Below are 26,514 nucleotides of genomic sequence, written 5' to 3' on the forward strand. Positions count from 1 at the left end.
ATGCATGAATATTCAATTATATCAGATTACCACCTAAAGACATGCACTTATCATAATATCTACCTCATATGTTGATTCCTTTTCAAAATATCACAGTAGATAGCTGGCACAGAGCACCAAGTGACGCACAGGGTGGAACCTTTATATCAGTGAATTGAAATACAAATTGCTTTGAAAGGTCAGCATTTAAATCAATATCAAAGCCATGTTTGTGGCTACAACTGCACTTTTATATCATGGATATCTGGCCTTCCAAAATTATTGAAGATTTTCCTCTCATACACTAATTCTGTAATGTTTTGGTTGATATTCATTGAAATCATGCATTAGATAAAACCTCCCATTAATCTCCAGTCACTTAAAACTATTCAATGTTTAATATAGAGCATTATGTGGAGCTCGTAGTCAAGTTTGTTTTGACAGGTCACGTACAAGGTGACAGGACGAATACTGAGTAAATCAGAACAACCGATAAGAGAAGTTCTGCAAAACAACCTAATATCTGACAATGAAAACAATTGTTTGTTTTATCCACTGTATTTTGATACATATTGCAGTGGCTGTTATTGACTGCAAAGGCAAACCAAAATTTTGAAATGACGAGTAAGGGATTCTAACTATTAGTTGTGACTCATTGAGAAGAAGCTGGTGGCATTGAGGCAACATTCGCCAAAGCTAACAATGTTCCCTCTGCTCCTCCAGTGGAAGTGCAGGAGATCACTATTGCATCTAGAATGTCAAGGGCTGAGTGGGGTTGTGGCTGGGATTTACCATATTAACATAGCAATAGAGCATGTTGTGCCACTTCTTAGCTGCCCATCAAACGAGGGAGTGGGAAAAGCAGCCCTGGTGCATTGGCAAAGACCATCAATGTAATTTATTTAAACTACGCCATCTGCTGCTTTCAAAATGAGACAGAGGACGAGGTTTTATCCCAGTGCTTATCTGAGACTCAGTACAATGATTTAGCATTGGGAAATGGCTGAACCGGACTTGGTGTGAATTAGGATATATTTTTGAATTTTGTGTGCCCTTACGTTTTTCAAGAGGAGCATGTGAGAGGTTACAAGAGTGTGCTGCCTTAATCCAGTTTAGAGGTAACAATGAAACAAAAGTGAGTTTAAGTATAGATGTGTTAACAAGAGAAAAAAATCACCTAGCGTATAGAGGTGGAAATAGGCAGTTGAAGTGATGGTGGTGATATGCAATCCAGAACTGATGTTCATATTAAACATGTTACTAAGGTAGTGAACAATCAGATTTAATTTCAGTCAGTGGCCAGAGGGAAAGCTGGAGTCAATGACTAAACAATCAATACTGTGTTGTGAACCAAAAACAAAGGCTTCAGTCTTCTTGTTATTTGGGGGGGGGGGGGGGGGGGGGGGGGGATCTGTGTGTCTGATATTGCTCACCGGGAGACTGAGGAGCAGTAGGAGAAGACTATATTTACAGAGAACATAGAACATAGAAAAGTTCATCAGAGGAATGTCTGTGCCAAACATGATGCCAAGATAAGCTAACCTCATCTGCCAGCGCATGAGCCATACACCCCCATTCCCTGCACATCCATGTGCCTTTTAAAAACCTCTTAAACATCACTGTTGTATCTGCCTCCACCACCAACCCTGACTGTGTGCTCTAGGCACCCACCATCCTCCTTTAAACCTTGTCCCTCTTACCTTAAAGGTATGTCCTCTAGTCTTTGACATTCCATCTGGGAAAAAGATTCTGATTGTATATCCTCTCTATACCTCTCATAATTGTATTTGCTTATATCGGGTCTCCCCTCAAGTCAACCTCTAACCTTCGAGGGAAAACAGCCCAAGTTTGTCTAACCTCGCCATAAAGCTAATACCCTCTAATCCAGGCAGTATTGTGGTAAACCTCTTCTGCACCCTCTCCAAAACCTCCAAATCCTTCCAGTAATCACATCCTTGCTTATATGGACACGGCAGCTGGAATTGTATCCTTTTGCACATCTCCAGTACTTGCATATCTGGGAAGGAAAACATTCATTTAACGTGAGCGAGCGTTAGAAACCATCTCAAAAACCAAAAAACCCCAACTGATTTTGGACAGCAACATTTGTTTGAAGTCAATGACAATGAAAGTTGGGGATATGCATGGCAAGTAGGTGGCTGATCAAATAACCAGAATCATACCTTCAGCTAAAGTTGGAATTGTTCCCATTGTTCCCATTGTTCCCGCCTTTTGTATCAATGTCATGTGATAAGAGCAGAATTAGGCCATTCGTCCCATCAAGTCTACTCCGTCATTCAATCATAGCTGATCTATCTCTCCTAACCCCATTCTCCTGCCTCCCCATCACCCCTGACACCCGTACTAATCAAGAATCTATCTCTGCCTTAAAAATATCCATTGACTTAAGGGCCTGTCCCACTGCGGGGACCTAATTTGCGAGTTTAGAAGAGTTTGCGCTCGACTTAAAATTCGCAGCGTGGTCGACACGTGGTCCTAGGTCACTGTAAAGGGCATGTCTCACTTTGACGACCTAATTCACGACCTCTGCCAAGTGTGACCTTGAATTATACTCGCAGCACGGTCCTCACGAGGCCGTAGGTAGGTCGTGATGCTAGTCGTAGTACTCGTGGCATCAAGTAGGTCGGGGCGTTTTTCTAGCCTGATGAAAAATGTCCACGAGTAAAAAAGGTCGTGAATTAGGTTGTGAAAATGGAACAGGCCTATAACTCTCCTTCATGCTCGAGGGAAGTTCCCGAATACTTGCGCCCTCAGTATGGTCGAGGAACATTTTTCAGAAAGCTGAAACATTTTCCGCAAGTAAAAATTGGTCGGCATGGTTCTTTTGAACACGTTGTGCAGTGGAGTGGGGTCGTTATGTAGTTATAGGCAGTCGAGGTTGCAATCTCCTTCGCTGACCGGGCATTTTAATTGGCTCATTGGAGTTTTCATAACAAAGGAAAACCGACCGGTAATGTTAAATGCCCGCTAAAATGTATTAAAAGTTGTCTGGCTTCTTAAAAGTGTCTTCACTCCTTCCCCCCCCACCCCTTCTCTCCCCTTCGCTCCCTCTCTCTTCCCCCCCCCCCCCCTCCTTGCTCTCTAAAGGACTTACTGTACACTGTGCCAGCCGTCTTTTACCTTCCTGTTCATCGCGGATGTGAATTTAAGACAGCGCTCCCCCGCTTTCCCTGACCCCCGCCTTTGCGATGTGTTTGTGTGTGTGTGCTTGTGACGGTCGATCCAGCTCGAGGTTTTTCAGGCGAGTGCCCTCGAGCTTGAAGGTCAAAGACAGTTGCTGAAAAGTCACGTTAGTGGGACAGGCCCTTTAGCTTCCACAGCCTTCTGAGGCAAAGAATTCAAGAGATTCACCACCCTCTGACTGTATCCGCCAGTCCTCTACACACAAGGCTCCACTATTGACAATGGCATGGAAAATTCCTTCTACATGTGTGGGACTGAATTAATTCAAGATCATTATACTATGGTTACGTTTGAATGCTCTATATTACTTATTAACTTGGAAACATCCTCAAAACCTATTTTCATCAGTTCCTTTTAGGATTTTAAGGAGGAAGTCAACTCCACAAAAAATATTTGTGCTTGTAAAATATTTGAAAAATAGCATTGAACTTTGTCTTTAAATTCTGCTGAACTGTCCAATATTGAAAAGAATAGCAGGCGGTTAATTATGCAGGTTAATTTCCAGTTCCCAGGCCAGTGTCAAAGCAGCTCTGTAACCGGGGCTAAGAGCTTGTTGGAATAACTTGGGTTGATTCTCTTGCAATTATCCTTTAGCTAAATGGGAAAATACTTTCTGCTTTGTGGCTTCTGCTGACGGTTTGGGTTAAACTGAGAGTTGTTATCATATTCTCATGCCCAAACACTTAACAGCACTTTGAATTCAGGGCAATGTCAAATAATCGTTACAATAAGTTTTAAACCAAATGTGCACTAGAATAAACACATAATTGCAGAACAGAAAGCAGAGATGGTTTATCCTTATTCATTAATGGAGTATCTGCCATGTAATGGTTTTCTAAAACTAAATTCCAAAGATGTGAAACTGTTTCCTTTAATTCAATGTAGAAACAAAGATAGAAATAAAAAACTAAATAAATGTTAAATGATTTATCTAGCCAACACCTTGATAAATCACATCAATATGATTATGTCAGAACCATAAGGAATGGTAACATAAAACATATGTTAGCGCTGATGAGGTATTTCCAATATAAACAGAGTTCAGCAGATATGTTCTGACTCTCAGATCTTATAAACAGCCAGTGTTTGAAATTAGCTTCTTTTGCCTTCAACACTACCAACTTTCCCATAGTTCTGTATCAGGACTACTAGGATGCGTAAATCATAAAAGGACTGTTTAGTTAACTAGATCCTGTTTTAAAATAAATAACATAGAGTACCGGATGGGTAGGAATGCCTTATGCAGCTGCACTTTCTAGAAAGGGTTGTGGGCATCTGCATCAGACTACAAAAATGAAACTCCAGCAGTTCACAGAGTCATCCGGTCACAGCTTTGAAAGCATTCCCAATGACTATTTCTACCATTATAGCTGCCAATTTTCCCATGTGGTTTTGCATCACAAGATAGCACAAAAACATATTTTGTAATGTTAAGAGGCTGCGGACAGTGAACAAGGAATAATAATAAATGAATTAATTGAAAAATAGCACTCACCCTATCTACCACACAGAGGAAAAGCATGTGACAAGAACTTCAAAATGGCTACATTACAAAGGAACAATTATTTCCTAATTTATCTCACCGGTAAAAATTAGCTCTATTTGTTTTTCTTGGAATATATATATATATATTCAGCAGAGGGACTACGTAGATTTATATCCATGAATGTAAAGGGCTGCATGATGATTTGGCATTTGGGCCAAATTGTAATGAATCTTTCAAGGTTAAATATTCATTGTGAGTTCTCAGTGTTTAATCCATTAGTAATTCAGAGACAGCATATTTGGAAGTGAGATATTGGGCATCAACACAGATATTTGAGTGATTGAAGCAGATCTTTAAAGGGAGTGGACTTTCTGGTAAGGAAATAATTTTTCATTCCTGTATTTGTTATATCATGGGAAATAATGAAGTTAAATTGAATGAGAGATTACCAGGTACCTGTACTAAATCAATGATTGGAATAAAACATAATTTCAATTACTAAAATAAAACAAGCAAAATAGTCAGAAAAATCAGTTATATTACCTCTCATTATATAAAGCCAGTATTTTACTTTTCAAAGGATAGTTTGAAAAAATAGGTGCATTTGTACAAAACATCAAATGGTTTCTTAGTATTAGCATAATTCATATTTTCAGGGTAAATATTCCAAGAGCTTGGAAATCACAGTCCAATATCATGTCTGCCTTACAAAGACTTTCCAAATATGAACACACCAATGATTTTTAGTAGTTCTCACCCAAATGACATTCAAGTTTTACTAAAACAGCTAAAATTTTAAAAATGTTGTTTCAAAAGAAAACAATGGAACTGTTCCAATATTGATTTCTCTGGCCTTTGTCCTTCCAGAATGGTGAATTCCAACTGGCCTTAGACTGAACATTGTTGTGGGTGAGGTTAAAATAACTTAACAAAATAGATGTGCCAAAATAACTCAAATTCCTACACCCACATAGATTTGTTCTTTTCATAAAATTCAACCCAATTGTGCATAAAATTGGAGCAAGATTTTCACAATGGCAATTTGGATATTTGTGAGGAACGGTGCTTGTTTGAAGAATTATGTGTACTTATTTAATGGAGAAGGAACAAACCCGACCTATGCTATTAATATATCTGGATGCAAATGGTGTATCAGAGCAAGGTTAAGGCAACTATTCTGTATTCAGTTGACTTCATCAATGGCCTACAAACGCTAGGTTGGCACCAAATGTACGTACTGCAAGGTAATACATGAAGTCTTGCCCAGAGCCATAACTATGTGGCACAACCTCTTTTATTGCACTTGAAGGGATTAGAGCTGTGTCCTGGGTGATTTTTGGCACGAGCATTTGTAGGATGCTTTGAGAGCATTGGATCATTGCATGCCTCTTATCGTTCTTCAGCAACCTGTACCAACCACCAGGAATGATTGCCCGCTGATGGTTCCTTACCACAGGAGAAGCATGATACTTCCTTGTCATGGGTGTGCAATACAGATAGCTAGGTTTCAAGATGGCAGTGCCTCGCAGCAGTGGCCTCTGCAGTCCGTCTGTCTTTTTAAAAACATTTTTGTCCTGTTGAGTGTATAGTTTGGTTGTAGTTTATATATTGTTTTTAGCCGTGACTATGTGGGGGGTGGGGGGGGAACTATTAAATCTCTTCCCTGTATGGGAGACCCGACCTTTTCCCTGTTGTCTCCGTTGTCGTTGGGGCCTAGCACCGTGGAGCGGCCTCCTACCGGAAAGACCTGGGGGCTTCAGTCGCAGAGCCTTACATCGCCCGGCGTGGCCTTAACGTCCGTGGGACTTACCATCACCCGCCGGGGCTTTAACATCGGGAGAAGAATTGAAAACAGGGGAGAGACAATGACTTTGCCTTCCATCACAGTGAGGAGGAGATTCACTGTGATGGATGTTTGTGTAAATTGTGTTAATTGTGTGTCTTGTTTTTTTTTCTTCTTGTTGTATGACTGCAGAAACCAAATTTTGTTTGAACTTCATTTGAGGTTCAAATGACAATAAACGGTATTGTATTGTATTGTATTGTAGATATGCAGGAGTCTCCTGAAAGGAACGTAAGGAGAAGAGTCCATCCAATCCTACCATTCAATGTAATTATATTTAGTCTGTGACCTAACTCAACAATTATGTCAATATCCCTTAATATCGCTGAATACAAAAATACATCAATTTTAGATTCATAGTTAACAGCATAGCGTCTTCGTTCTTTTGGGGAGGTGGAAACTTCTCTTCCTTGCATTGGTTTTTAAATTTTAGTTCTGAAAGAACTGGTTATTATTGTAAGATTATGCTCATTAATTTTAGATTAATCAATGAGCAGAAAGATGTTGTTTAGCCTCGTCAATCAATTTGTCTTAATAACTGAAAACCTCAATCAAATCTTTCCCAAAATGTTCCCAAAACTACAAGCTAAATTAGTACGTTCCTCTAAGAGAGTTCAGGTAACATAAAGAACCAAGAGCAGCACATAAATGTACTCATTACAGTATAGAAGGAGTTAATTTGAGCCATGAGGTAGTAAAGTAACCAAGCAAAGTAACCCCATCAGCCTCTTGCCCTGTAGACCACTATTCTCTCTCATATACCTTTCACCTCCACTTAGATTGTTTTTGTCTCATATCCATATTAAGGTACAATGTATAGTAGTTAATTAAACTACATCTATGGCAGGTGGGGGGGGGGGGGGGGGGGGGCTGAGGATCCCAGACACATGGTTGAAACCAGCGAAGTGACAAAACTCCACATGGACAACACACAAGGTCAGGATTGAACCCAGGTCCCTGGAGCCATGAAACAGCAGCACCAATGCTCTGTTGCCCACATGTCTTTGTACATACCTTTAGTGCAACAAAGCATCACAAAGTGCTTTGTAGGAGTGCTAATGGAAGATACTTGACACAGAGCCACAAAAGGAATTATCAGAGGAGATAACAAAATATTTGATCAAACAGGTTGGTTTAAATGAGTGCAGGTCCTGGGCTAATGACAGCTTTAGGAAATATTTTGTAGGAGTTGTTCATCAGTTTACACAGTTTAAGTAGCAAAACCAACCTGTACATGGAATAAAATGCAACCAAGCAAGAGCTAAATTGCAAAAATCCTCCCCAGACAATCAAAAATCTCTTTGTTAAAGAGGCCTGTAGCAAATATTTTCCTAGAATTGTCCTGGTGCTCACATTTCCCTCTCATTTGTGAGAATTATAGCCCATTTAAATGTAATTCACTCCAAAAATCTGATCCTCGGGTTTATTCCTCATTAGTGCCATTGTCTGTCCCATCATAGGGTTGATTTTAACTGTAGATCAGGAAAATACAGGCTTTGGGAGAAAATGAGAAACAGATGGACAATTAGCCGAAGGGCTGAGAGCAATGATTATTGTGCAGTCTTCTGATTGGAGGGATCAAGCAATATTGAACCCAGGGTTAATGTCAGCATCACATTTCTCAATAATTAGGATTTGGAAAAAAGGGCTGAAGAAGGGTCTCAACCCGAAAAGTCACCCATTCCATCTCTCCAGAGATGCTGCCTGTCCCGCTGAGTTACTCCAGCATATTGTGTCTACCTTCTGCTCAATACCAAAACATACTGACTAAATAAAAATTGAACAATTAGAATATTTCACCAAATTCAGCAAGGAATGCACTGGTTAACAAATTGACCAGAGCGATGACAGATTATTTTTATTGTTTCAAGTATTGGTCCTATTTAGATTCTAATGCCCCAGTTCCACTTAGGAAACCTGAACGGAAACCTCTGGTGACCTTGCGCCCCACCCAAGGTTTCTGTGAGGTTCCCGGAGGTTTTGGTTACTCTCCCTAATAGTCGAAAGTGATTTCCGTGTAGTCGAGGCTTCTTCTATGTTCCTGCGATTATTTCAACAAATTCAAAACCAGCTTCGACTAAAAATAGGTTGCCGTTTGGTCGAAGCCAGTGGAGTGGGGTTGCTATTTACTTACAGGCAGTCGAAGGTAATCTCCTTCACTGACCGGCCATTTTGATTGGCTCATTGGAGTTTTCAGCAAAGATCCTGTAGGATCTTTGGTTTTCAGGACCTAGAAGATCCGCCGGAAGGTAAAATGCCCGCTAACTTTATTAAACTTCTTAAAAATCTCCAATCCTTCTCCCCCCCCCCTTCTCTCCCCTTCTCCTCCCCTTCTCTGTCCTTCGCTCCCCTTCTTTCCCCTTCTCTCCCTCCCTCTCGCGCTCTCTATAGGACTTACCGTGCTCTGTGGCAGCCGTTTATCTTCCTCTTCATTGTGCAGACAGCGCTCCTCCACTGTCCCTGGCCCCCACCTTCGCGATATGTTTGTGTGTGTGTGTGCGTGTGTGTGTGTGCGCGGTCGGTAGCAAAGATCCTGTAAGATCTTTGGTTAGTAGATGCAGCTCACGCTTCAGTCGAGGCTTTCCAGGCGAGTGACCAAAACCTCTGGCGACTCATGGAAACTTTGGGTTGGGCGCAAGGTCACCAGAGGTTTCTATTCAGGTTTCCTAAGTGGGACAGGGGCATAAGTGCAACAAAAACGAAATATCCAAATCATGGGTGGATATGAAATCGAGGTTATGGGCAAGAAAAGATTCAGCTATAGGCAGCTGGGATCAAGTGTTTCCCTGGAGGAGTATGGGGGATTGAGGAGTATACTTACAAAGAAAATCTGAAGGGCAAAAGGGGGCATGAGATAGCTCTGGCAGATAAGAAAAAGCAAATTCCGAAAAGATTTTAGAAGATTATTAAGGGAAAAAGAATCTCTGGAGAGGGAATATGGCCCCTCAAAAACCAAAGTGGGTTATCGATGTGTGGAGCCACAGGAGATGGGCAAGGTCCTCAATTGCTCCTCTGTTTTTTTAACGAGAGAAAGACAGGAAGACTAGGTAACTTCGAAAAGTTAATGGAAGTTTGGAAATTCTCAATAATGCAATTCACTGATAATTTATGACATGCAATGAATACATGAAATATAAAGGTGAAATAGATAAGCAGCAACCACCAGCAGTGGTTTATGGAGTTAGAAAAAGTAATTTGACTTCCATTCCCACAAAATATGATAGGGCTTTTATGTTTTCGATGCATTATTGAGTGTCCTTCAGAGGTTCTTTTTAGGAACTGGATAGGGTTAGCTATAATACTAAAAAAATCCAAACAACTTCTATTGGAAACAAATTTATGGAACTACATCTGAAACGAGTGGAAGAGTTTCATTCTATTTTGAAATTACATCTGCGCTTATGCTGCCTAAAACATAAACAACAAGCCAATTTAGCAATGGTTTGATTGTCTGTGCAGAATGTGGTTGGCTTTCTGCCTTTATAATCTAGTTGTCATTAATTATTTTGAATTAAATGGGTGCGATATTGTTGAATTTGGACCAAGCATTTTAAATTACAGACAAACAAATTTCAGATGTCGGGAATGCACAAATCTCCTGTATTAATAGCAGTAAAGGCTGCTCCCACAAAAGCTTGATAAAATACATCAAGAAGTGTTTCAAAATGCATATAGATTTTTTCTCAGTTTCCGATGGAGGCCATATGATTATTATAAATCCAATCTTATTCAAATATGATATATTTTAAAGAAGGGTCTTGGCCCGAAACGTCACCCATTCCTTCTCCTCAGAAAAGCTGCCTGTCCCGCTTAGTTACTCCAGCATTTTGTGTCTATCATCGATTTAAACCAGCATCTGCAGTTCCTTCATACACTTGATATATTTTAAAGCAGGCCTGGGGCAAGCTCCCTCCACTGTTCAGAACTAGTAAAAAAAAAGCTATCCGACACTTCCCATTGAAAGTGCTCATGTTCCATGCCAGTGGGATGACAGGAAAAGTTTCACCGTGAAATGAATGACCTCCTTCTTTTACGCATTGCACATCTGGAGTTGTTTTCCCTGTTCCCCACCTACTCCTGGTCACCACAATGTCACCCATTCTTCCCAGAACTCCCCGCAGGAGCACATAGGGTCTTATTTGTTAATGCTATTTTCCTGCAGTGGCAGAGCAAGTGAATGGTCATCTTAAAATGCTGCAGACATTTTTGACACCCGATAATCATTATAAATTACAATACACTTAAATTATTCAGAAACAGCAACTGACAGAATTTATTAAAAAATTAACCCTATATAATCTGAACAACTAGCTTCCTGAGATAATTTGCACATGAGATTTTCACCGTTTGTTCTTCTGCTTTTGCATTCAAGGTCATGAAGACTGCTGAACTCCACTATCCGTTCACCTAATAATTATAATACATGTGACACCACCGGACTGGCAGCTGAAAGTCCATGTTAAATTTGAATGTTAATACTGTCCTTCAGGCACGGAAAGTTGCACTCTCATTTCCATGTGTACAATTCTCTATCAAGATAATTAACATTTTAGAAAAAATAGAAAGATGGAGCATTTTTATTAAATCTCAAAATTGAAAGGTGTTGATGGTTCAGAGGGAGCCCGATGTCCTCGCACACAAATCACTGATATTAAAACGAAGGTTCAGTAAACAATGGATAAAAGCCTTTATTGCAAGAGGATTTGGGGACATACAGTAAGTAGCGACTTCTTGCTCCAATTATATAGAGCCCTGGGTGGATAACACCTGGAATATTGTGCAGGGGTCTGCTCTTCCCACCTCGGATGGATACACTTGTGATAAAAGGAGTGCGTGAGAATTGCCAGATTGATTCCTGGGATGGCATGACTGTATGCGGAGAGCTTAGGCAGACCAGGCACAGTTTAGAAGAATAAGAGGAGATCTTAAGTATTGTACAACATGTTGACAGGTTTGACAGGGCTGAAGTAGCGTTGATGTTTCTCCTGCCTGGGGTGTCTAAACTAATGATCTCTGTCTCAAAATAAGGGACTGCCCGTCCAGGACAGAGATGGAAAGAAATTGCCTCACCCAGAGGGTCTTTGGAAGTCTCAAATGAAAGGTTCTGTGGAAGTTGAGTTGCTGCATATTTTCAGGACAGAGGTAGATATTAAGATGATCAAGAGGTGTGGGAAAGTGCCGCTGAGGTAAGAGAATAGCAGAGCATGGCAGAATGGCCTACTCCTGTTTCTTATTTCTTATTCCCCCACATCTGTGCAGCAATATAATTAGATTTTCCTGACATTAACACAATCACCAATGAGTTCAATATATAGAGACTGCTTCTCAATCATGTGGCCCAATTAACCACTGAATGCATAGCTAATAGCGGCAAACATCTGTGGCCCAATACTTACTGTAGTATATTTCCCCAGCTGGCACAGAGAAGGGAAGGTTTCCTGGTGCGCTTTGCGAATCCTTTCAATTAGATTCTCTAATTCTGCTGTCATTGTGTAACTTTCTGAGCATTCTTGCTTTGGCGTCTCCTTTTTCTTTTTGTTTCGGTCATTTCTTACAGCTAGAAGGGGAATAAATCACAATCAGGCATCTTTAATGCAATTTATTCAGCATCTTTCAAACCCTGCAGCTAAATAATGCACACTCTGAATTGAAGTGACTGTTCCAGACAGTCCGTCAATCATTTTCTGGGGTACAGGAAGGCATAACCTACTCCCATTATAACAGGTTCAGAATAAAAACAAAGAATGGCTTCATGCAGCTCTTTAGTCAGGGCTGGCTATGGATTAAAGATGCAGAGCTAGCTTATCCATAACATTTAAAATATTTGCAAAACTAATAACGTTATTATTCTCTAAAGAGTGAATAAGCCGATTTTACACAACAGCTCAAAGATGAAGATGAAAATAAATTGTAAATTATACACAGGAAGTAGGAAGAATTGAGCATTAGCTGAAAAGATTGAGAACCACAATCACAAAAGGGAAAAGCTTTGGCAAATGTTTTTTTCGGCAACTTGCCAAACGTTCAAGGCAGTGGTAATAAGATGCATCAGATTTCATTATTTGGTTAAACATTTGGTCCAAAGCGGGCAACAGGAAACTGCAGGAATTACCTGGGAACTCCTGTGCTAGATATTTACGACATCATTCTCAATGATGTTTCTCAGTAAGCCTACCTCAAAAATCAACCTTGACAATCAAAGGCCCCACAGGGATGGTAGCTCCAGGATTATCTGAAGTCATGTTCAGGCCAATGAGTGATGCACAGCATATCAGATGAATACTACCTAACTAAATATATCATCTGTATATTCTGTATCATCTGTAGATCTTCCTAACTAAATACATCATCCATAGCCATTAAAGACACTACAGCTGGTCTTTCATTCTAGGCAAAGGATATAGGCATTTTTACTCAGTGGATCCCAGAGAAGCACACACAAATGTCAGATCCTATTGAGCATCCATTCCAGGTCTTCACTCCCTACATCACGAAAGCATACCAACCCTCTTGAATGTTGAACTACAATGAACGTACCCGCAATTTACATGAAGCTTGAAAGCTAAGTTTACTCTGGGCTGTATAGACCCATGCATAGAGCAGATGTTCAAATATGTTGACGTGCCTGTTTAAGGCACGTCGACATTCTCCCCTAGACAGGTGAATCCATTTCTTTCAAAGTATTTCTTCACCATGAAAGGAAAAAATATACTTCAATTCAGCAACAGGTATTATTTCTTCAAAGACTCTCGATATATACGATTTCTTCATCTCAATCTAGTAATGCTTCCGACAAGCAAGAATGTTTCCCTGATTGCAACAAGGATCTGTCTGTGGAGTGAATCCTGAACTATCCAACCACAGAAAGACACCAGGTGGGCATACAACGATCCATATCAATCATATCAGTAATTGTTAATCTTGTCGCACCAGTCACTATGAAGCAACTAATAAATGATGCATGAGTACACTTCTGTCTGTAGAAGCCTGGTGACGAATTGCCAAAGAGAAATTGGAAAAAATATATATAAATAAAATTAATTATGAATATGAATTCACTTTTACACTTAAAAATGTTACTCTGTTGCATGTAATGGAATATCTCTTCAAACATTTTTGTTTTACATATAGTTTTCTCTAGATGTAATCCATAAGATGTTGAATATAGATAACTAGATACTAGGAACTGCAGAAGCTGATTTACAAAACAAGACACAAAGTGCTGGAGTAACTCAGCAGGTCAGACAGCATCTCTGGAGAGCATGGATAAGTGACTTTTCCGGTGTGGACCCTTTTTCAGACTGAATGTGGGTGGGAGGGGAAGTGGGGGAGGGGAGGTTTGAAGAAAGCTGGAAGAGAGGAAGGGGAGGACAAAGCAATGCAGGTAATAGGTTGATACATGTGAATTGCATGCACAGCATGAATTGCAACGGCAACATGTAGCCCTAATAAAATGTCAGTGGTGGGATGTGAACTAACATCTCTGGTTCAAATTCCATCACTAAGTCAGTATGCTGAAAGAAACCACAAATATAATTGGAATCAGCAGTACATATATTTCAGTCTGATGCAGTAGGAAGTGATTTAAAATTTGGGGCCAGGACATGTTGCAAGAGTATTCAACTAACTTTACATTTGGTTAAAAAATGTAGTACAATGTATACCACAGGAGCACCGCCATGAATATAATAGAAACATGAATTAGGAAAGAACTATGTGGCAGTTTTGTTTGACTTCACTGAAAATATTGCAGGTGTGCTGAATTCTCTGTTCAAATAATTCATAATATATACATAAACAATGGATCAGGGGCAGTCGATTCTGTTGCAACAGGCTTGCTCTGCTACTTAATACGATCATGACTGAATCTCTGCCTCAGCTGCACACTCCGTCCGGCACTGTCCCATTTGCCCGACTCCCTTTTGTATCCAAATACCATTCTCTCTCTTAACTTTATCCAATGACCGCAACCATATCCTATTTGGTAGGCAATTCAATAGATTCACACCACCATAAGATTTATATAGATTATTAGGTCTAAGGTTTTGTGATTTCCTAAAACATAATACGCAGTTCCTTGGAAAATTATTGATTATTGTATAATGCATTGTATAATTTTGTAATAGCAAAGTCAGGTTCAAATATTCTTTCATGAGGTGACAATCAAGCCTTGATCCAAAACAAATGTACATTTTACATTCTCTAAATAACTTTTGTTGTGAGGTGGTGGGTGGGGCTCTACTTCACTGCTTGAGCAGTGACCTGGTCAAGGCCCACAATGTAGGTCCAAAGCTGGGGCAAGGTTAATTTTGGAGGCATTAAGCAGGAACTTGCAGAGGTCGATTGGGAGAGTCTATTTGCAGATAGAAACATAGAAACATAGAAATTAGGTGCAGGAGTAGGCCATTCGGCCCTTCGAGCCTGCACCGCCATTCAATATGATCATGGCTGATCATCCAACTCAGTATCCCGTACCTGCTTTCTCTCCATACCCCCTGATCCCCTTAGCCACAAGGGCCACATCTAACAGATAAGGGAATGTCTGGCTAGTGAGAGACTTTCAAAAGTGAGATAGCATGTGTACAGGTGTAGCGTGTTCCCATTAGGGTGAAGGACTAGGACGGCAGATGTAGGGGTCCTTGGTTGATGCGTGATGTTAAGGAAATGAAGGCATATGTTAGATTCAGGCAGTCATGATCAAGTGAAGCCCTCCATTAGTATAAGATGTGAAGGAGTACACTTAAGAAGGCAATCAAGAAGGCAAATAGAGGATATGGAAGGGATTTGCAAGCAAGGTAGAGTAAAGTCCTCAGAGATTCTACATATTAGGAAGAGAAGAATGACAATGGAAAGAGTAGGTCCCCATCTCAGTATAAAGCCACAAATGATGGGGAAGATAATAAATGGGTATTTCTACCTGTTTTTACTGAGAGGATCATGGAGTTGTGCTGTCTTTAATCATATATAAATTATCAAAGATGATGTGGTGGCAATTTCAAAGTACATCAAGATGGATAAATCCCCAGGGCCTGACCAAGTACATCCTCGGGCCTTGTGGAAAGCTTGGGAAGAAATTGTGGAGGCACTTGCAGAGATATTTGTATCATCTTTACCCTCAGGTGAAGTTCCGTGAGACTGGAGGATGGCTAATGTACCGTTATTTAAGAAGAGCAGCAAAGTCAAGCCGGGGAACAACTAACTGGTGAACGTGACAACAGTGGTGGGGAGGTTGTTGGAGCGGAGTCTGAAGGATGGAATCTATCAGCACTTGTATAGGCAGGGATTGATTTGAGATAGTCAGCATTGCTTTGTGCATGGGAAATCATGTTTCACAAACCTGGTATGGTTTTTTGAATAGGTCATTAAGTGGGTGTTTGGGGGCAGGGCAGTGGACAATGTCTATTGATGGACTTTAGCAAAGCTATTGACAAGGTGCTGCTTTGCAGGCTAGCCTTGGAAGGTTAGATCATATGGAAGCTAATGTGAGCTCGTGAAACAAATTCAAAAAGTGCCACCGAGGATGGCGTTGGATTCACAGTTGTTTATTATCTACATTAATGATTTGGTTGACAATGTAGTTACTATATGCAGATGACATCAAAACTAATGGTATAGTAGAGGTGAGAAAGAATAGCTCCGTTCACAGCTGGATTTAGACGTGTTGGGAAAGGGGGTAAGGAATGGCAAATGGATTTTAACTGTCTAGTATGAGGTGTTGCAGTTTAGTATGTTAGTAAACCATGGTAGAATTACATGGTAAATGGTAGAGCTGTGAAGAGTGTTGTGGAACACAGGGATCTAGGAGTACAAGTACATGGTTCCTTGAACGTAATGGTTCAGGGTGGTGCAGAATACATTTGACACCCTTCGTTAGAAAGGGTATTGAGTACAAAGGTTGGCACATCATGATGCAACTGTACCAATCATTGGTAAAACCACATTTGGAGAACTGTGTGTAGTTCTGACCACCCATCTATAGGATGGATGTCAATAAGTTGGAAAGGATACAGAGAAGATTCACCAGGATGTTACCTGGACTCGCGGGCTTGAGTTAGAGGGAGTGTAGAAGGCTGGGGAATGATTTTAGTGTGCAAAATTATGAGGGGGTAGACACAAAATGCTGAAGTAACTCAGCTAGACAGGCAGTAACTCTGGAGAGAAGGAATGGGTGACTCTTCTTCAGACCCAAAACGTCACCCATTCCTTCTCTCCCGAGATGCTGTCTGTCCCGCTGAGTTACTTCAGCATTTTGTGTCTATCTTCGATTTAAACCAGCATCTGCAGTTCTTTCCTAAAAATTATGAGGGGTGTGGATAAAGTGAACAATCACAAGTCTTTTTCTAATGCACATTGGCTTTAGGTGAGTGGGGAGAGATTAAGGATGGACCTCAGTGGCAACTGTTTCACTCAGAGAATAGTCCATGTCTGGAACAAGCTGCCAGGCATTTTCAAATGACATTTAGGACTATTCCAAAAAGCCAAATTGGTTGACATGGACAAGTAGGGTGAAGGGCTAGTTTCTGTGCTTTATAACTCTGAGTCTATCACCTGTTTGTTATACATCCATTTGCTTTTCCATTAATTTCAGAGAACTTGATACCCAAAATCTAGATTCTCCACCTGCACTGCACCTTCATCAGCAGAGTCTTTAGTACTTGATTTCAACTGATGTAATATTGCATGACTTTATAAACAACCAGGTGATCTGGTTTGTCAGAACACTGCTCAGGCAGTGCATCAGAAATCCACCTGCCATTTCACAACAACAGGTAAATGTAAAATGGAAAATGTATTTGGTATTTTAGTTTAATGCTATAGCTTTTGATATTGTCTTCTCAGTGAAAGAATACTTAAAGTTGACATTGTTTTTACCAATTCATGCTTGTGGACAATGTTCCAGGGTATATTCCTCGGTACAAATGAGTATCTGTATCGGCTTGATCGTGGGATGGCCACAATTGCAATGCAATACTGCTTTGAAGCACTGGGTGGGAAAACAGGTATTGTTGTTTCAAGGACCACATATTATTGGGCTTGCCCATAGTACACATACTTTCATTGTGATGGCTTGGATTCCTTGGTTTGTGAACCCTCGTTCTCCATTGACCTACTGACAAGTCCAGTCTTGGATCTTCAATGGTACTTTATTGTCACGTGTAGCGAGGCACAGTGGGATTTGATTTACCATACAGTCATACAAAATAAAGCTACAAGATACATAACTACATAAAGATTAAACATAGACTTAAACAGCCACCACAGGGGCATGTGAGGATCCACAAGGCACACAGCATAAGCGGAGACCCACAACCATCAGTTGGAGCTGTTGGGGGTTGATGCTGGCACATGTAGCTGGGTCCTGAACTTCCTGTCGCAGCGGCAGCAGACAGTCAGGGTGGGCAGTAGGACATCAAAAACCATAGCCGTGAGCACTGGCTCACCCCAAGGCTGTGTCCTAAGCCCCCTTCTGTTTAGTCTGCTGACACACGACTGTACTGCCAGACTCAATAACAACTTCATCAGCAAGTTCGCTGATGACACAACAGTAGTGGGTCTCATCAGTGACAACGATGAATCGGCGTACAGGATGGAGGTGGAGCTGCTCACAGGTTGGTGCAAATCCCACAACCTCATTCTTAACGTGGGAAAAACTAAGGAGATGGTGGTTGACTTCAGGAGGGCGGGGAAACATCACCATGCACCTCTGCACATCGACGGAGCTGATGTGGAAAGGGTCAGCAGCATGAAGTTCTTAGGACTACACCTGTCTGATGACCTGACGTCCACGGCCAACACCACAGCTCTGGTCAAGAGAGCCCAGCAGCGACTTCACCCCCTCCGAAGACTACGGAAAGCAGGCCTCCCCACCACACATCTACGGACTTTTTACAGGGGGACTGTCGAGAGCACACTGACATACGGCATCACTTCCTGGTTCGGGAGCTGCAAGGCGTACGAACGGCACCAACTGGACAGGATAGTGAAGACCGCAAGCAGGATTATTGGTGCTCCACTCCCCTTCCTGCTGGACATATACAAGAAGAGATGCATCAACAGAGCCATCTCCATCATCAAAGACCCTTACCCACCCATCGCATGACTTTTTCACCATCCTCCCATCTGGGAAGAGGTACAGGAGCATCAGCTGCAAAACCAGCAGGATGCTCCTCAGCTTCTTCCCACAGGCTATAAGACTGTTAAATGAACTTTCCCCCCTGCCAAGTATCGCGCACAAACCCCCCACACTGCAGCAGAGCCACTGTTGTGCCGCTGCCGGTCGGAACGGCTGTTGAATGTTATTGAATGTTATTAGAGGGTTAAATTGTTCATGACATGTATTTTAATTTTAATTGCTATTTATTTTGTAACGAAAACTGAATGGACACTGGTTGAGAAACGTTTTTTTGTTTCCTCTGAGTATGCGAATACTCAGGAAATGACAATAAAGATTTACAATTACAATTACAATTACAATCAGTTCAATGTCCGAACCACACACACGCACCTTCACTTTGATGTGACCAGATGCTCACTTTGTATCGACTGCTCTCATTCTCTCTGCAGTCCCTGTCAGCCAAAACAGTCAGAGAGCCGTCCACACTCGCACTAGACTCTGGGATGTCCTCATGGAGCCATGTTCCCACAAAACACCGAGATTACTGTACTCATGGCACTCCCTCCGAGTCCTCACCAGTGCAGGCACAGCACGTTCATCTTTCTTGGCGACCTCACTTCCCCACTGTGATGGAAGGCAAATAACTTATACCTTCTTTCCTTCTTTTCTCTTGCAGTTGAGGCAATCGACACATCCGCAGTCGGGGTGGTCAAAGCTCCCGCAGTCGGCAATCGAAGCCCCCACATAGGAGCGATCGAGGCTCCAGCAATCGGGGCGGTCGAAACTCCTGTGGTTGGAGCTCCCAAAGTCGATCCCTAACAAAGGGACGCCAGCTTCACGATGTTAAGGCTGCAGTGATGACGGAGATACGATATGGAAAAAGTTGCATCTCGGTCGAGGGAAGAGATTTAAAAAAATTCCCCCAACCCCACCCACCTCCACTTAATACAAAACTAAAGATACACTAAAACATACAAGTAAAAACAGACTAAAAACAACAAAAAGACGAGACAGGCTGTTGGCGAGGCTGCCATGTCCGGTGCCACCCGGTGATATTGCGACTCCAGTTCTGAAATCTAGCTACTTCACCACCCTCCTCCAATCTCTGAACATCCAAACCAACACAAGCGCCAAATGGGCACATTTTTGCCACCTCCCTCTCCATATTGACACTGGTGGTATTTGCATTTGTGTGATGCAGGGTACGCAATAGAGAGTGTTAAATGGACAAACAGCAGTGACCAGCCTCTAGGGCCCCTGGTTCTACCCAATTATGATGCAATAAATCTACCGCTAAAACGATCACTGAGCTAAGCCAAGCAACCACACTTTAATGGCACAGATCAAGTTCTAGATCATTGTCTTAGAGTTAGCACACTGAGTGTAGTTGAGGACAAATGAATGGCCTTTCACAGTATACAACAAGGTAGACTAAAAGCCAGGCCAGCTGGGAAAGAAAAAGTCCTGCTTTCTTGCTGGGATTTCTGATTGTGACTCAAACAAATTTAAAGCCAATTTGCTGGATGAAAACTGGCCTGTATACAAAAATTGGGATATTGTTCTCAGAACACTTTGAGCCCACATATAACTATCTCCATATAGCTGGTCCAAAGAAAACACAGACATCTGGCATTTCATAGTTGAATTTTTCACCAATACCCACTCCGATATGAGATTCTGAAGCAAGGATTGACCATGGCCCTGCCTGTCCATGGATTCACACATGTCCACAATGGAAACTCATGCTGGTGAGGAGGTTTAGTTGTGAGAAATGCATTGGGATTGGGGTTGACAGCATGTTGAGAAATTGAAAGATTTGCCCAATGTATGTCATTGTTAGAAATGCACAGTAGGAGAAACAATATTTGAAGGTTAAATATTTGCCAAAGCTAGTTCAGGGCAAAAAATGTTGATTTTACTTTGCATTTAAATCTCAATGATATTATGGGTTTTTTTGTCTAAATTGTTAGGGGTCATGTTCGATCTACTGCAATATAGTTCATACATCAGCCCCAATTTTCACTCTCATTGAGTTCAGTAAAAATTAAATTTTGAGAGAAATAGAAATCTTGATCATTCATGCATTTCGTTCAAATTATTGCACCATGTTAACATTTACCACCCTTCTGCTGCTCTAACAAGGGAACTGGCAGGAAAGCTATAGTGAATAAAGAACTGGCCTTCCATGTATACCTCCACCTTATGTAAAATGTCCCATCATCCTTCCAAAAGTGTCACCAATTGAAAGTAAATGCAAGCTGATGCCAGCTGGTAGAAACCCCCCCCCCCCCCCCCCCCCCCCCAAACTAGAGCTCACACACACAAAAAAAAAGAATTGGGAATAGAAATAGGCTATTTGCCACCTGAGCCTCCTCTACCATTCAATAAGATCATGGCTGATTGGATCATAACATTACATTCCTACGTACCCCATGAACCTTTTCCTTCTTGCTTATCACAAATCTATCAACACTGTCATAAAAATAATTAAAGATTATGTTTTCACCGCAGTTTGAGGAAAGTGTTCCAAAAACTCAAAGTCAAAGTCAAAATCAAAGTATCCTTTATTGTCATTCAGATCTTTCGGTCTGAACAAAATTTTGTTGCCTGCAGTCATACAAACAATAAAATAACAAAACACACAATAAACACAAATTTAACATCCACCACAGTGAGTTCACCAGGCACCTCCTCACTGTGATGGAAGGCAAAAGTCTTAAGTCTTTGTCTCTTCCCTCCTTGTTCTCCCTCTGCGCTGAGGCGATCCAGGCCTCCGATGTTGTGACCCCACCAGGTGATGGTAAGTAAGTCCCGCGGCTCAACCGTGCTCCGCAAACGGGCCGGTTCAATCTCCGCAGCCCGGGGTGGTCGAAGCTGCCAAAGCTGCTGCTCTCCAGTCCAGCGGACGAAGCTGTTGCCGTGGGAGCACTGGAAAAACAGGTCACCAACCTGTGACCTGCGAGCTCCTGATGATGTCGTCCACTGGGCCCGCGGCCGAACCTCCGAAATCGGGTCGCCTTTGCCGGAACGCCGCCACAGCCCCGAGCAGGGCCACCGCCGCAAGAATACCGCCTCAGCCCCGAGTCAGGCCGCCGCTGGAACGCCGCCACAGCCCTGATGTCGGTCAGCCTCACGTTGGTAAGTCCTGGCTGGCTCTGCCTCTGGAGCCTCGAGGTCGGTCCCAGTTGGAGGCCGCCAGCTCCGCCATTAGGCCTCAGCGCAGACGGAGACGGAGACGGGGGATTAACAAGAAAAGTCGCACCCCCCCGAAGGAAAAGACTAAAACAAGTTTCTCCCACCCACACAACATAATAACTAAAATTAACCAACTAAAACAGGACAAGAAAACAACAACAAAAGAAAGAACAGACGGACTGCAGGCGAGGCGCAGCTGCTAAGGCAGCGCTGCCACTTCCGGACTCAGAGATATAGCTTCTCCTCTTCTCAGAATTAATTGGATTTTCCTTTATTTTTTAAACCGTCACACCTACCTCTAGCTAAGATAAAACATCCTCTCCACATTCACCGTGCCAAGACCGCTCAAGTTCCTATATATTTTAATCAAAGTCTTTTCACTCTTCTAAACACCAGAAGACACAAGCCTATTCTGTTCAACATTTCCTCATAGTACACCGCACCTTTTCCAGTTATTAATCTAAAAACTTTCTCTGGGCTGTTTCCAAGACAATTACATTCTTCCTTAAACAAGAAGGGACACATTAGTGTACAAGTGGTCTCACAAATCTATATTATTAGAAAACTCTGATCTTGGATGTTTACTTGTGGGTTTGCTTGTTTGCTTGCTTGCCTGAACTTTTTCTTTGATTCACATCTCCTCGAAAACCCGACATGGTAACGGTGACATTTTTACATATTCCGGTAGAGATTTACCTCATGATTTCAAAAGTCCCTTCATCTGAAAATTTGATTCATTATTTCCAGAGTTTTTTAGTAAAATTGTTCACAAATCTGACATATCTTTAAAATCTAACGTGCAGAAGCGAGCTGGATGACGTCACAATGCCTTTGCTCCTCGCAGCAAGCTGTGCAGAATTTTTAATTTTTTTTAAATATTTTATTTGAAGTACAATCATATGGCACCAAAGTGCCTAATATATATTTTCATAATACATTTTATGTACAGCTTCTTTTTTTTTGTTATATTAAAGAAAAATTAGAATAAGAAAAATAAATTAGATAGTAAAGGATAGAAAAGCGTGAGATATATAGTGTGTGAAGAAATAGAAGAAAGACGAATGAGTGAAGAAAGTTGAGAAAAAGAAAATAGAAAAAAGAGAATAAGACATAAAAAATTTTTTTTTAAAAAAGGTAAGTAGATCATTGTTTATAATCTTGACCAAACCTCGTCCAGTCCTGAAACAGTTAGTTTTTACAATTGTGTCGTAGTTTTTACAATTGTGTTGCACCATATGATTCCAAAAAGACGACAAATGGAGACCAACTCGTTATGAATTGGTCTGATTTATCTATTAGGAGGAATCGCATTTCCTCAAGATGTGCGGTGTCCAACATACTTGCAATCCACATTTTAAGCGTTGGTATTGATGTATTTTTCCAAAATTTAAGTATGAATTTTTTTGCTATTATTAAACCATAGTTAAAAAATAAATTTTGAGATGTGTTCAATTTATTCCCATCTTCCATTACGCCAAATATAATCATTTCAGTATTAGGTTCCATTCTTGTCTTGAATAATTTTGTAAATATTTCTAAAATATCATTCCAAAATCTATAAAGTTTTATGCAGGAGACTAAGGAGTGTGTTACAGTTGCGTTTTGGGATAGACATTTATCACCAATGGGGGATATATTTGGATAACATTTGTTCAATCTTGTTTTTGAATAATATAATCTATGTAAAATTTTTAATTGAATTAGATTAAACGCGCTGCCTGCTGGGCACAGTTTTCCAGGAGTGATGTCAACACCCTCCACGCCCACCCCTCCCCCGGTTCTTCAAAAGACGCAGAAAGAACGAGCAAGTGGGCTCTGTTCTGCAGATGCCGACGGCTTCCGAAGGCGATTCCGAGACTTTCCAAGTGCTTCCGAGGTCAACGCATGCCAGCCTCGGCTTGGCTTTCCCGAGAGCTGCCGAGAGCTTTTTACTAGTCGGGCCCTGTACTAGAGCTCTCTCTCTCTCTCTCTCTCCCCGGGCTCTCTCCGCTTTTCACAACACCCTCTCTCACCCGGCTCCCCTCCTCATCTAACCCCCTCCATCTCTCCCCCCTCCTTTTCTCCCCCCTTCTCCTCTCTCCCCCCTCCCACTTCCCATCCCTCCCCCTCATCTCTCCCTCCCCTTCCTCCTCTGCACCCCTCCCCACTACCCCCCTCCATCCCCATATACCCATCTTCACCCCCTCCACCTCTCCCCTCTGTCCCCTCCCTCCCCTTCTCTTCCCCCTCCTCCTCTCTCCTCTCTACTCTCTCTCCCCTTTCCCTCCCCCCTCTTCCCCCTCTCTCCCTTTCTACTTTCTCTCTCCCCCCTCCCTCCCACCTCTCCACCTCCCCTCCCCTCTACACCCCCCCCTCTCCCCCCCCCCCTCCACTCTCTCCCCCTCACTCTCCCCCCTCCCCTTCCCAGGAAAGAACTGCAGATGCTGGTTTAAATTGAAGGTAGACACAAAATGCTGGAGTAACTCAGCGGGACAGGCAGCATCACTGGAGAGAAGGAATGGGTGACGTTTCGGGCCGAGACCCTTCTTCAGCCAGAGATGGTGCCTGTCCCGCTGAGTTACTGCAGCATTTTGTGTCTACCAGCAGAGAACAGACAGCAGATTTGGGACTTTGCATTCAAAAGCCCAATTTAAGGTGTAATCTAAATCTGTTGTCAAGATTTTGAGAGTGTCTTTTGCTCTTGTATTTTATTGCAAGACAAACCTTCCAGCACTGTATCCCCAGTGGAGAATCGCATGGCTTGCAATCAAGTTGTAAATTCTGGTGCATGATTTTTTTCAACTGCCTTTCCAAATAATTATGAAAAGAGTGAGGGCCCAAATTTCTGCACATTTACACGTCCCTTTTGCCCTTGCGAAACTTGTTTAATGAGACATGACAATTTAAGCCTGCAATCTCCACCTTGCAGCACACATAATAAACCATGTTCTTCTAAAATGTCTCAATGGGTGGAAATCTACAACATAAACACACTTACAAATTGTGATCAATCAAAATCTTGTTCATTTGTTTTTCCAGGAGCAGAGGTTCAGTTACTGGAAACCTATAAATCACTGTGCATGAAGAGCAATGTGGTGAAGTGTGGAAAATCTCTATCCTTAAATTTCCTAACAACATTATGGTTAGTTTAGCTCCACACCTGGATGTCTAATTAATTGCTAGTCTCTTTTGGAGACTTCATGTGGATGTCATGTGCAGAAAGTGTAAATGTTGACATGTGCCATGGCAGTCTACTTCAATGTCACCACTGCCTGAATAGATTGCAACATTGCCACTGCATCAAGTTCAAGCCACACTTCAGGGACTTTAAGACAGAATGTAGGATGACATACGGCTGAGAAAGCTTAGGAAAGTGGGAAAGACTGTGTTTGAAGCAAGAAACCTATTTCCCTTTGCTGGTTGTTTGGGTGCTATTTCTCTGGTGACTTGACCAATGTTTATCCCTCGTCCAACATCACTGCAACTAATTTTCTCATAATTCATTGAGGACTTACTATGTGTAAATTGGCTTCTGCATTCCCTACATTGCAAAGACAGGTACACTACAAAGCCATTGACTGGAAAGTTCTTGAAGATAACTAAAGTTATGAAAGACAACGCATAATTGCAAATTATTTGTTTTCTTTCTGAGGTGGTCAGAATTGAGGGAACTTCCCTATCTCATCAAGAAAGGTAGCCAGTTGTTCCTTGATTTATTTTCTGCATCTAATTGATACGGTAAAATCCAAACGCATCCTTGTTACCAATTTGCCCACCACTATTATTGATCTTGGGAAAAAATGATGCCTGAAAATTGCAGTGAGAGCACTTTGCTGTTTTAGTTGTTCGAAGAATAAATCAAGATGACTATGAGAGCTATCTCTCTCTTCATAGTGAACTTAAATTTTCAATCAAGGAAGTTATTGAAAAAAATGGTTGAAATCTTCCTTCTCTTTGAAACCTGATTCTTGAGCAAAAATGCATATTTGTTTAGACATTAATCAACAAAAGAGGTCAGAATTATAGTGAAACATTGCTGCCCAGATTGTCCTTCTGCAGCTGAGCCACCTCAGAAACACATTACCATTTTGATCAATTAAAAATCCAAAAGTATAAGGAAAGAATAGAAAATATGTGAATGTAAGACAAATGTACCGTAAACAAAGTAAATAACTACGTATAAGAAGGAACTGCAGATGATGGAAAATCAAAGGTAGACAAAAATGCTGGAGAAACTCAGCGGGTGAGGCAGCATCTACGGAGTGGAGGAAATAGACAACGTTTCGAGTTGAAACCCTTTTTCAGACTATAACTATAAATAACTATGTAAATGCTTCAGGTTTTCCTTTATTGTTTTCAAATTTTATGACACACTTCTGTGATAAAATAATCATTGATGGTGAAATAATACAGCTGACATTCGTGAAGTTTGATGTGATAAACTGATTTCCAGTATTCATGGCAAGATTCAATTACTTTTTCACATGAAAATTTACTGTCCCATCATTAGGCTTTCATTAAGAAAGAAAAATTCCCCCCGCCAAAAAGGCACATTAATCTCAGTCTTAAATTTGCATGATGCAATCTCCATTCTACCGCTGCACCACAGAGAGCATACTAACATATGGCATCTCTGTGTGGTATCTCAGCTGCACGGAGGCGGAGAGGAGAGCTCTTCAGCGCGTCGTCCACAGAGCGCAGAAGATTATTGGG

The 26,514-nt window shown here is 41.5% G+C and overlaps 1 protein-coding gene across 1 annotated transcript in view; it reads right to left on the reverse strand.

The window, feature by feature from the left end:
* The window catches only part of LOC129712275 (retinoic acid receptor beta-like), a 424,460-nt gene that overhangs the window by 54,374 nt on the left and 343,572 nt on the right, over nucleotides 1-26,514 (reverse strand). Inside the window, 2 exon segments of the mRNA XM_055660575.1 lie at nucleotides 11,909-12,069; nucleotides 22,458-22,496. Of these exon segments, the coding sequence (XP_055516550.1) occupies nucleotides 11,909-12,069; nucleotides 22,458-22,496 (200 nt within the window).

Source organism: Leucoraja erinacea, chromosome 2 (genome assembly GCF_028641065.1).
Source record: "Leucoraja erinacea ecotype New England chromosome 2, Leri_hhj_1, whole genome shotgun sequence".
Taxonomy (NCBI): domain Eukaryota; kingdom Metazoa; phylum Chordata; class Chondrichthyes; order Rajiformes; family Rajidae; genus Leucoraja; species Leucoraja erinaceus.